Here is a 12,444-nt window from a genome sequence, read left to right as displayed (position 1 = left end):
TAGCTGACATGGTCACAAATTTCCAGAGCCACTGAACAGTGATGTTTCCTTTCCATAATCAAAAATGTTCAAGGTCTTTGGATCCCATTGTATTATTTTAACCCCTGATCTTTTGTCATGAATCATTTGCCAGCAGAAACCTGTTTGTTCTGCTGTATGGTTTGGGAAGTGTGGTATTTCCTCCCCATGGAATTGCATCAGTTTGAAAGCAACAGAGTTGCTATGGATCCAAGGGTTGTTTGGGAATCCTCTGATTACCTGGGCAGAGTCACAGGCTCTGGGGGCACTGGGACCTGGCCAAGAGCTCGGGAAGGCTGCAGAAGAGCCAGAGCAAAGCTGATACAGTCAGAAAACCCTCTGCAGTTTTAAAAGGAGTTTTTCAGCTCAGTCCTGACTGCCTGCTCAGACTTCCTACCACCCCATTTCCCAGAAGAGGTTTCCCCAGGGAAATGTCGGGGTGCTTGCAGCCGTGCTGGCTGTGGAACAGGCATGGAGGGCCTGGGCTGAACTGAGCTTTCTGTCTGGCTCCCTTAGGAGAGAGAGGTCGAAGGTGCCGTACATCGTGCGGCAGTGCGTGGAGGAGATCGAGCGGCGCGGCATGGAGGAGGTGGGCATCTACCGCGTCTCGGGAGTGGCAACCGACATCCAGGCCTTGAAAGCTGCCTTTGATGTCAGTAAGTATTTGGGGCTGATTTTTCCCTTTGCTCTCTGAGTACACGCCTGAGTTCCCTGTCAGGTGGCTGTGCTATTTTTAATCTTATGTTGCTCAAGGAGCATTAAGAAGTAGAGATTCTCACTCAAGGAAAAGAGTTTTAACCCTGGCTGCATATTTTATTTACTGATATAACCCAAGACACACAACAGGATGGATCCTTGAACCAAACCATGCTTTTTTATTCTTCCCAGCAGAGATGAAATGATGGCTTTACCTGCCTTGCCAAGTCTTTGTAAATGGCAGACACCTCTCTGGGGGAAAACATCAGCAATCAGAAGTCATAATTTCTTCACTGCTGTGAGGTCTCCAAATTAATAGAAGTCCTTAAAATAAAGAATGTTTTGTGAAAGCCAATGTTCCTTAGAACTAGGAGGGGTATTTATGAAACTGGGCTTGGGTGGTCAGGGCTTCTGTCCCTAACTCCATCTGACTGATGTGCACAGGCTTAGAAAATTAGATCACTTTGAGCAACCTTTGCAAAGCTCTCTTTGATCTTGAGCAGACAAAGGCTCCTTACTGGTGCTACATTTAAAAGAGTGGCCTGTATGTCCCAAAAGGCACCTGAGATCAGACAGGTGAAATGCTTCTGAATTGCTGAAGTACAAAAAGTGAAATTTTTCCCTACTTCCAACTTCCATGTGATGGTCCAAGAACAGTTCAAGCCACACTCCAACAGTAACAAGATCTGTGCCAGACACCCAAATTCACCCTCCCTGCACTTTTCCTTCAGTTTCTAGTGAAATTTCCTTCTTGTGTTTACTTTTTAATCACCCTAAGATATCAAAAAACACATATGAATTGCCACTAGTGCAAGTAAGGGTCTTTCACAGTTTGAAAAACAACTTTTTTCATTTCTGTAAAATGCTGGCTTACACTGCTTTATGAAACCAATGCTGGTTGGTGTTTAGTTCAGGGAGCGGGGCTGGTTTTTTGCTCTTAATAGTAACAAAAGGGATATAAGCCCTGAATTGCCTTAGCTACACTCAATGGGGAGTTAGAGCATCTCAGACTCTCTTAGTCTAAGCTGTTAGAGGCATGGAATTGGAATAACAACTGCTGTCAGTAATAGAAGTTGAAATACATATAAATACAGTCCAGTAGGGCTTGTTCAGATTCAGGCCAGGTTTTCTGGCACAGCACAGCTAGTCCTGGGATGGTGAGGTTCCCTGGCTTGATGTAAAGCAATGAAGTGTTTGCAGTCATTTGTACAGTGCTTCTCACTGGAAGGTTGCTTATTTAATCTGGAGAAATGTAAACAGGAAAACTCTCAGCTATTTGGGCAGAGACAAAAGATAAACAGACCCAAAGCAAGGACAAGAAGGAATGCAAGGCCAGCAGTTGCTTTACCCTTCCTGTACTCTCCCCTCTTTCAGATAACAAGGACGTGTCAGTGATGATGAGCGAGATGGACGTTAACGCCATTGCAGGCACCCTCAAGCTGTACTTCCGGGAGCTGCCGGAACCCCTGTTCACAGACGAACTGTACCCCAACTTTGCTGAGGGCATCGGTAGGTGCAGCACCAGGAGCCTTGGTCATGGACACTCTTCTGTAGGAGGCTGCTCTAGAGCATCATAAAAGCCGTGTTTATAGTGTTGGACAAAAGCTGGAACAAGCTGTGAGGGGAGTGGATGGAGCTCAGAATGGCACTGCCCTCCCACGTGGTGCAGTATGGGCGCTTGCCATGCTGTTCTGCAGCTGCACAAGGGCAGGTTTCTCAAGGAGAGGTTCAGCACAGAATGCCAGCCTGCCTGCTGGGGCCCTGCACACTCACTGCCCAGGCAGGCTTCAGGGAAAAGCCCCCTTTGGAGGGGAGGGGGATAGATACCTCATCTTATCTTGATGCAGAGAAAAAGATCAATGATTGAAAGCCTCAAAGCATTTGAACTGCTTTGAAAAAGAGAGAAAATGATTCTTAATGCATTTGTGAAACGAAGGAATGAGATGCTGTGGGGTATTGATGTGCAGCTCTGACCTTCCAGCCTATGATGATGTAGTCACAGTCCTTTTGGGACCATCTGTATTGGCTGTTCTGGGACATGGCTCAGTCAGTCAGATTTGCACTCACTGCCTGTGGTGATGTCTTGTTCTCTGTCTTGTAGCACTTTCAGATCCTGTTGCAAAGGAGAGCTGTATGTTGAATCTGTTGCTATCACTTCCAGAACCCAACCTTGTGACATTCCTCTTCCTTCTGGACCATTTAAAAAGGTAATATGTGGTTCCTTCAGAAATGCATTTAATGTGTAAAGCATCAGCTATTTTGAAAGCTATTTCTTTAAATACCTGCTGAGTCACAGAAATGAAGAAGTATTTGCTGATCTGCTGTGAATGCTCATCAGATAACTATTGTCTCATACTCACTTAGTGAGGTAGTAAATCCTGAATTCCGTTTCCACTCATACTGAAAAAGGATTAGAACTGGAGGAAAGGAGTAACAAAAGAGTCAGGGCTTATCTATCACAAGTGCAAATTTCTGCTGCAATGTCACTGAGACTGCGCCTGCATCTGGATACACAGACCAGGAAAGGTTTTTGTATAAACCATGCAGATTTACCTGTATTTAAAGTCTAGGGAACCTTGTCTCAGAAAGTGTCTGAAATGCAGTATGATCTATTTTTTAAATTCCAGCATTTTGCCTAACTGCAGTTGTCAGTTCCTTTTGTAGTAAAGTCTTTCTGATTTTGTGATATGGTTGTACCTGTGAAAAAGTATTGCCATGCATTTGACATTAATGCAATAAGCTGGCTTAATGCTTGCCCAATGTGTTGATTTGCATAAGTATGTTGTACATACCAGAGACTGCCCCTGGAGACATGAAAGATCATCTTGTGATTGAGATTCTGGATTAAAAACCAGGAAATCTGGGCTCTAGTTGTGTTTCTGCTGCAGACTTTCCTGCCCTTGGGCAAATTTTTTAAACTTTGTGCCTCGGTTTCTCATTTATAAAACTCAGATATTTATGAAGGTCTGCCTTGTGCATTGTTTGTTCTCCCAGGGTTGCTGAGAGGGAAAGCATCAACAAGATGTCCCTGCATAATCTTGCCACTGTCTTTGGACCAACACTGCTCAGACCTTCGGAGAAGGACAGTAAAATCCCTGCTAACCCAACCCAGCCCATCACCATGACTGACAGCTGGTCACTAGAAGTCATGTCCCAGGTAAAATCCTGAATGTGCCATTCCATCTTGTGAAGACACTTACTGGGAAAGCACAGTCCTGTGGCAGGCCTGGCTCAGTGACCCTGCTGGGTTTTCATGCTCATTTTTTTGGTAAACATAAAACAACTTTTGCCCTCACACAGACATTTTAGCCTGTCTGTAGAACAGTGTTCCTTCAGGCAGGTCAATTTGCATCTGTAGAAACACAGCTTTTCATGAAGGAGTGTCTGTGTGTGCATCCTCTGTGTGCTTGTGCATGGGAAGAGTTTTTGGGGAGCTGTGTCCCTGCACCATGCTGCTGGCCTGGGATAAAAGAATTGGCAGTGTTTCCACAATGCTCCTCAGCACTTAAATCACCTTCACTGATGCACAACAAAATGATTTGGCCACTGCTGCTTTTGAAGGCAGAGGATTGGAGCACAGAACCTGTGTCACTGAGTCAGACTGGTTTGTATTTCTCTGTTGAGTAATGGCAAATTTTTGAGTACTGGAACCACCAGCATGATTTTTCCACCTGGAATCTAAAAAGAGTCTCTGAAGCATGTCAAGTTCTACTATTTCTACTGCTGTTATACAGCATATTAAATACACAGCTGCTAGATGTCCCAGAGAGAGCTGTGTCACCAGCTCTCACATAGCCAGGATGAGAATGAATTTTTACAGGGCTTTAGTATTACCTTGTCATTTCTCTTTGCAGGTTCAAGTTCTTCTGTACTTCCTGCAGCTAGAGACTATCCCTACCCCAGACAGCAAGAGGCAAAGCATTCTCTTTTCTACAGAGGTGTAGGTGCCTGCGGTACCAACAGGACACAAACTGCTCTTGGCATAACTCTGTCACCCTGGGGAAAAGATGACTGGTGTTTCCTGTGCTGGGGAATTCTGGCTCTCAGTGCTCCTGCAGTTTGTTAACCAGAGACAAGCTGGAGAGGATGGAGAAAAACCTCCTTGTGCTGGTAGAACCAGAACTAACCGGAGATGGAGCTGTGCGGAACCTCCACTAGAAGGAGCAATAGACACTTGGACAAATGCACCACAGAATGTGGTGATTATTCTTGTTAGGAATGTGACAGAAGGTATTCCTCATTTTATGGATTTAATTTATCATAAAGAAACTTCAAGATTTCTACTGGACCACTTGATAGGATACCCCTTTTTGGGAGAGGGGGCGTTAAAGGATATATCACAACTGTGTCTTTAATAACTGCTGTTTTTCAAGTACTGTTTGAGGCCACAAAAAATAGCATTGCTTTGCAAGAGGAAGGAGAAGAGAAGGGTCTGGGATCTAAATTTCTCTCCACATAAATTCAAGTCTTGATTTGAATATGGTTCTAAAGAAATCAAAGAGTTTAATGTATAGCTAGAACTGTTGTCTGGTTGGGGGCTGGGTTTTTTATTTTGTTTGTATGGTTTTTTTGGCTCTCCCAGCCCTTCCCATAGAAATTTTTGTACACCCCGGGGATGGAGATGCCCTGCTCTTGCCTATGTTGCACTTCTGATTGGTTTTGTTGGGTTGAGAGAGACTCAACAAAATTAAATAAATAAATACAGCAAATTAAAGAGAGGCAGGGAGGATAACAGTCAGTTATTCTGTTGTTTGTTTGCTTATAAAAGCAGGGGCAATATTATCCAGGAAGGATTGCTAAATTCTTTAGACCCCACCAAACTTAATGAAAATTAATTGGGAAGACTATTAATACCCAACACTCCAAAGAAAACACATTATCTCTGCAAAAGTAATTGAAGAATTTGTGGATTAAAAAAAAATAATCAATGGCTCTCAGTTTGGCTGGCTGCTTACTCCAGACTTTTATCAGAACATCTTTTTTTTTGATACTTGAATTTTTGGAGGCTTTGTACATTGTTTCTACAAGAGTCTTTTTCTGATAGATACAAATGCTCTGAAAAAATGCCAGAATGTACTTTATGGACAATCTAGCAAGTAGCATGCATTGTGGATTCTCCAGAAATTCCAACTCTGTTTTAATTAAGAGCAGTGGAGAAATTTCTGCGGAACTCCATCTAGCAGTACAAAAGGTCTGGCCAAACACCAATTTTGTATTTCCCTCCCTAAATCAGTTGAAGCTACAGGGGTGGAGAAGGCAGCAGTATTTGTCCAGGGAATTGAAACTGCAGAATCTAATTGCTGGGTATCCAGAGCCAGCATTCTGGCTCTGCAGCAGTTGTGCCAAACATCCTGGGGGTGGGAGCGATGCCATTGTCCTGAACTATTCCAGCCCCCACTACTCCTACCCAGTATGCAGCATCCATTGAGTGGCATCTGTCCATCATCATCCTGGCCAAAAGTACAGCTGGAAGACAAGGGAAGGAATTGGCACAAAAGGGGAGGAGGGAGGGAGGGACAGATGTTGAAAAATTGGTAGGGTCAGGCTGTCAACATCATTTGCAGGGAAAAATGACACAGAAAGCAACTCCTCTTGTGATGAATTGCACATTTTCTGCTGGGTGATCTGCAAACTCTCAATTTAAAAACATAGCAAAGGAGTGTTTCAAGCAAATAGAAAAAAAAATTAAAGGGAAATGATTTTGTAGTCACTGTAATTCTGACTGCTGCAGAATATTAGAAATTATTGTACTGTGAAGTTGCGAAATCAGAAAGGAACAAATATAAATTTCAATTTTGTGAGTATATCAATATTTTGCATGCTTTGTAAGGATTCTTATAGGAATTTAATATTGCTTAGTATCCCTCCCTCCTTAGGTCTGGGAGCAAACCTCTTTGTAATGTAATGTACAACTAGAAATTCCTTCTCTCTTGTATGTATTTCCACGACATTCCAACTTCTGAACCCGCAAAAAAGAAAAAACTGTCTGGAGCAGGAGGTGCTTTTTGGGGGAGGGAGGGAATGAAGGCAAGGAAACTTGAAGGCTTAAGATTTTGATTTTTTAAATTTTTATATTCATTTTTTGCCTGTTTGAAGGTAAAAATTGGTCACAATCCTGAAAAACCATTGACTTGAGCCATGTCGTGCAGAGCAGTAAAGCATTCTGTGTGTTTGTTTCTCTGTATTTGTTCTCCCTTTTCCCCAGCAGCTCCACAGCAATCCTTGCACTCCTGCCTGCTCCCACCTGGGGGGATGGAGCTGAGGCAGGAGCACTGCTGATGATTTCATGGGAAAGGGAGAAAACCCGAGCTACACCTGGTGCTGGGTGATAGCCTTTTCCTTTGGTGTTTGCAATCTGTGGCTGCTCCTTGCAGTGTTGAAACTGGAAAGTAATACCATAATGACTGTGCCAATTTACTTTTGCCCAACTGTTTGATTTTTATTTATATAGGAAGTTAATTTTAATATTAGATTACTGATCTATAGTATGTAACCATGAGAAAATTGCTTTTGCTTTGGTTACTGTGACAGGTTGTTGCTGTCAGTCTCTCATTACAATGCTCAGTTCTAATGTAATGTTATCTAACATGCAGGCATGTGGATCAGGGAAAAAAAGTTAATTTAACTTAACCCATTAATTATTTCTGTTAAGTATGAATATGTTTTCCCCAAAGCTGGTAATTTTGGGCTGGAAAAGATAGTGGATCATATTGCTGATGATGAAATAATGGACTGATTTGAAATACGAGAATTGATTTCTTGAATTTCCTTTAATTTTGCAATTCATTTTTTTTCCAGTAGTCTTATGTTTTCAGAAATTAAGTATTTCCAAAAGCTTTTATGTCTTTTTTTCCCAGGGATGTTCGTTGGGGTTTTTGTTTGTTTGGAGGGGGTTTTTTGTGTTTTGGCTTTTATTTTAATTTTATTTTTTTAATAAGCCTTATCATACTTAAACAAAAAGGGAAATGCAAAACTTGGCTTTAGAAAAGGACTTCTGATTTCTCCTCTTATACATTCCCTTGTGAGTTGTGTCAGAAAATGGAACTCTTTAATTTTCTATGTTAAAAGGTACAATATAAACAACATGAGAGCAAACTAGCAAGAAGTTACCCTTTATGTGTGTACTGGGAGATTTTGCTCCTTCAGTTTCTAATGTATTGGAGAGACTTTTCTACAAATGTTGCTTTCAGGAACAGGAATCTGAAATGTTTAAATTTTCAGCTAAAGGAATTCAGGTGATGATGATAGTCTGTGTCTCTCCAGTTTAAGGAGGGGAATAAGCATCAGTTTCTTGGCATTGAGAAACTACCTTAAAATTCTTATGGGTTTTTTAACACTGAATAGGTTTTTAAGTACAATTTTAAATAGTTAAGTAAATGAAGGGAAAAGTTTTCAAAGATGGACAAGAAATAACAGCTACTAGCTCAGAGTCAGCTTTGTGTTTGTGTATGCTTTGTGTGGGAGGGAAGTGTCAGAAACCAAACTGAAATACATCCATTCAAATGCTGCTGGTGTTCTTTATTCTTGCACATTTTTAACAAGTTGAGGTAGTAGCTAAGCTATTTCAGGCTGTATTTTAATGCTGCTATTTTTCAGTGTATAGCTAAGGGCAGAATCCAGCAGTGGGGTGCCCTTCCTTGCCAGTGCCACTGCCCGCCTCGGCTCTGGCGCCGTCGCGCGCACGCGGAATCGTCCGGAACCACGCGGCCCTCGTGGGGTTGGCCATGGGGTGGTGGAACCAGACAGAACATTTATGGGAGGTGCAGGATTTTTGCAGTTCATGAGTTTTACCTGTTTAAAACTGTTTTATGGTTGTTCCTGTTTGTTTTCTATGAGTTTATTTGAACAAGGGGACTGTTCCTTAAGGCAGACCTGGATCTCCAGATTAGTTTGTCACCTGTGTAACACTGGAAGGCATCACAATGTGTTCATTTACCTTCATGTGCCATTCTTTCAAGTGTGTATGAAATGTAAACTGACCAGTGTGGTTTTAGAAATGTTTAAAGGCTGATGGCAAAACCCCAACCTTCTCCAATTCCTCACTAGGTAATCCTTTTGTTTCAGTGCTTGGTCACCTACTGGGATAATTTTACCAGATGTGGCATTCTTCTTATGGAAGTTTTAGTATAAAATGGGAAATTTTTAAGAAAAGGTCTTCCCCTTTCTCTTTTTACTTAATTCAAGATGACAGGGACTTGTAATAACAGAAGACCAACACATTTGTCCAGGAACCTGGGGGGGATTTGCTTCTGTTCCTTGAAGAAGAAAAATCTGAAAGGGCAGTTCCTCAATACAGTCAAATTAATCAAATTCTCATAGATAGTAACTTGTTTATGCCCTCTTAAATTTCTGCTGCAGGGATGTTTTTCTTTGTAGACTGTCCTACCACCATTAGTGAAAAATAAACATGGTGCCATTCCCTTCCTTTAACACAGGACTGTACAATTGAGATACTGGAGCCTAGGACTAGTATTAGCAATTCTCCATTTGGAACTAGGATTAAATAAATGTTCATGTGTGTTCTGTGAGCTTTCTAATTGAAGAGAATTAAATCCATGGATTGCCCTTAAAATCAGCAGAAGCTATAAAGGAAGCACTTGTAGTTAATAGACTGTTCCTTAACAATCATTAGGGAATGAAACCATCACAAAGGGAAAGGGGAAGCAGAATTAGGAATTGCTCAAGGTCATGTTGCTTGGGACTAGAATGAGGCTCTCATTTTGAGTTACAGAATGTGGCTCATGCCCTAGATAACTGAGCAAAGGCTCTCTTGCCAGTAAATAAACATGAACATGGGAGTGCCAGGAATTTAGCTACAGCAGCCTCAGAGTTCTGATGTGCCTCGACCCCTCTTTCTTGCTAGTGAACATTCACAGTTTGGTGCTAAGAAAACAAAGTTTATCAGTTGTTCTCTACCATTTCTCCCTGAGGCATCAGCTATAGCACCTGTTTGTTAAACTAGGTGAAACCACCACAAGGAAGAAGAAGCTCCTAAACTCCTAGAACCACAAAGTTGGACTATTGTTTAAGCTACAAGTCTGTTTTTGGGCTGCCAGGATAAAGTGCCACAACAGCTGTAATGACAGAAGTGTTGGGGCAGTAGGACCAAAGCAAACCTGAGTGTATGTGTTGCCTCGAGTCTCCCTTCTGTGACCACATCATTAGATTTATGCCTCTCAGGTCAAGCAAATTCATAAATGCTCTTTTTGAGAATTATAAAATTATTAAATTACCCCACTGTTGAGTCTCTTGCGTTACCATCTTACAGTGACATTGCTGGAGACCACTGCAAAACATGCAGAGGTTTTTACATCGTTTTTTTCCTGCTGCCATGTTTCACCTCACAGTAAGACAGGTCCTTCCTTTCCCAACAGAACCACTTCACATCTTCCTGCACTGTAGCAAATACCACACTGAGAGATTCAGTTTGGAGCAGAGCTACGGAGCAGAGCCCTGGAGATAATTAAAATATTTCCAGTCTTCTTGTGCAGAGTGAACCAGGTAGTGCTAAAGTTCAGGGCTCACACCGGGCTGTGTAAAATTCTATTATTTACAGCTGTTCAAGCATATTTGGGAATTAATATAATTACAGAGTGCTCAAGCCTAGCAGAAGTGTTTGCTCTACTGCTTCTTAATAACAGTCATGTTCAAATCCTCTTGTCAAAAAAGGTTCACCAGAATAGAGAAAGTTTTATTTTGTGCTAGAGCTTTTGCTTGTGTAACTGCTGTGGTCTTTTCCTCTGTGGTAGGATGTTCTGAGACTCTGAGACATTCTACAGAAGAGCTGTTTTTCTAATCTGCAGAATGATTTATACCACACGGCATTTTGTAGCCCTGTGGATGTACAAAAGGGCAGGCTTGTGTACAAAACAGCTTCCTGCCTGCAAGGAGACTCCAGCAGCTTCCTGGAGACGACCCCAGGCAGGGTCACAGCAGGCCCAGCCCAGCAGTGAGCAGAGGCCTGGCTGCTGCTTGGGTGCTCCCATCTCCCCTGGGCCAGTTTGGTGAGGCTCTGGAAGCAGCTGTGAGTTCCTTCTTACTGCACCCAACCAAGTGATCAATTGCTGATCTGCAGTAGCTCAAAATTTCTCTATTTTAGTCCCAGTTTTGGGAGAAACAGGGGCAATGCTAATTTGGGATTACACAAATAGCTGAAAACCAATCTGTATCTAAAACCTACTTCATATGTAGTAGGTGGTAATGTAAAAGCTGCTATAGCAAAAGGTCATTTCTCCACAAGAGCCTTTTCTATTCCCTGCCTTTTTACTGCTTCTTACAGCCTAAAAAAAGTCTTGTCTTGGGTTTCACAGTCACATGCAAAACTTGCAGAATCCTGGATAAATCTTAGCTATGCAGGGACCAATGTTTCAGGAGTCATAAGAGTGATTACCAAGGTAGCAAAAAGAGAGTAAGGAACTGTTGTGTTGGGATAGCTGAAAAGCATCACAATGAAATAGTGAATTTAAAATGATCTCACAACAGGACACTGAAATGTTGTCCTTTCTGTGTCTGTCCAGCAAAAAAACCAAATCAAAACAACTCAGCCTTCTCTTGCCTATGTAAGTTGTGTAGTTTGTTCTTATCTCTAGTATTATAAGTGTTTATAATCCATGAAGAATTCCAAGGAAAGGAGTTAAGACTATTTATTTAAATATAAATACAATTAAATTATATAATTAGTCCTAAATTATCAGATGTAGAAGACAAACAACTTGTTATTGTTTGGATAATTTTGGGTTTCATCAGAGCTAATACTGTTGGCAATATTTTAAGCACTACTATGTTAGGGAGTCAGTTTTTGACATTTTATCCTGCTGTTGGTAGTGCTTCAGTATCTCATAGTGTTCAGTCTCGGGGAAAGAAAACCTAATCCTAATAGTTTAATATGGAAAGGTGTTGAAACCATACTGCTAAACATCTCTCAGTTTAGGCCCAAAGGGAAGGGGAAAGGGAAAAATTGTCATTCTGGATTTTTTTTTAAACTTTCTGAGAAAAGTGGTATGAAAAAGGGATCCAAGAACTGTATTTGGGGGAAAAATGTCTTAAGGCATTTGTAGCCTTTCTTTGTACACAATGTTAAATAAAATCTCCTGTATCTATGTTGTCAGGTTCTTTTGGTCTTATTTAGATAAAAGTGGGCCTACATTACACTGAATGTGTGGATTGCATTCAGCTGAATTTGCTGGGAATTTAACACAGCTGTTTCAAAAGAAAAGCTGTTTCTTGTTTTACAAGGTAAAAGCTGTATCACCTAAAATCTAGAGGTTAGTACAGAGAACTAACTGAAACAACTTGAATGTGTGGAAATAGTTTACATGGAAGGTAGAGGAATAGCTGAGCAACCCAGTCCATATTCAGGTCTGTATGAATCCTTTTGTAGGAGTTCTGCTTCAAAACCCAGCCTGTCTCAGACTTTCCCCTTGTGTGCAGAGCACTTGAACTGTAGTTAGTGTTTACTAAGAAATCAGCTCTGGCCTCCAGTTCTGCAAACACTGCATGAAATTAGTGGGATTTTGTAGGAATCAGTGTGGAAACTGAATCAGTTATTTAAATCCAGTTAACTTGGTGCTTTATTTAAACATTGTTTAAATTATTAATGTAATTAAAGTACATTTATGTTTGAATATAGTCCAAATTTAATATAATATATAAACCTTTCTACAATAAAAAGATACTTGCTTGAAAGCTCTCTAGCCCATTTCATTAAGCGTGGATCACAAAGATTACAAG

At 41.3% G+C, this 12,444-nt stretch overlaps 1 protein-coding gene across 1 annotated transcript in view; it reads left to right on the top strand.

Annotated features, from left to right (window-relative positions):
- Positions 1–11,813, top strand: part of BCR (BCR activator of RhoGEF and GTPase) — a 98,904-nt gene extending 87,091 nt beyond the window's left edge. The window contains exons 19-23 of the mRNA XM_064392545.1: positions 535–674; positions 2,089–2,223; positions 2,816–2,921; positions 3,709–3,871; positions 4,569–11,813. Coding sequence (XP_064248615.1) covers positions 535–674; positions 2,089–2,223; positions 2,816–2,921; positions 3,709–3,871; positions 4,569–4,658 — 634 coding nt within the window. The 3' untranslated portion in view covers positions 4,659–11,813. The remainder of the gene's footprint in view (positions 1–534; positions 675–2,088; positions 2,224–2,815; positions 2,922–3,708; positions 3,872–4,568) is intronic.
- The last annotated feature ends 631 nt before the right edge of the window (positions 11,814–12,444 follow it).

This window comes from Passer domesticus, chromosome 17 (genome assembly GCF_036417665.1).
Source record: "Passer domesticus isolate bPasDom1 chromosome 17, bPasDom1.hap1, whole genome shotgun sequence".
Taxonomy (NCBI): domain Eukaryota; kingdom Metazoa; phylum Chordata; class Aves; order Passeriformes; family Passeridae; genus Passer; species Passer domesticus.
The sequence above is the reverse complement of the archived record's forward strand: the minus strand, read 5'-3'. Positions and strand labels throughout refer to the sequence as shown.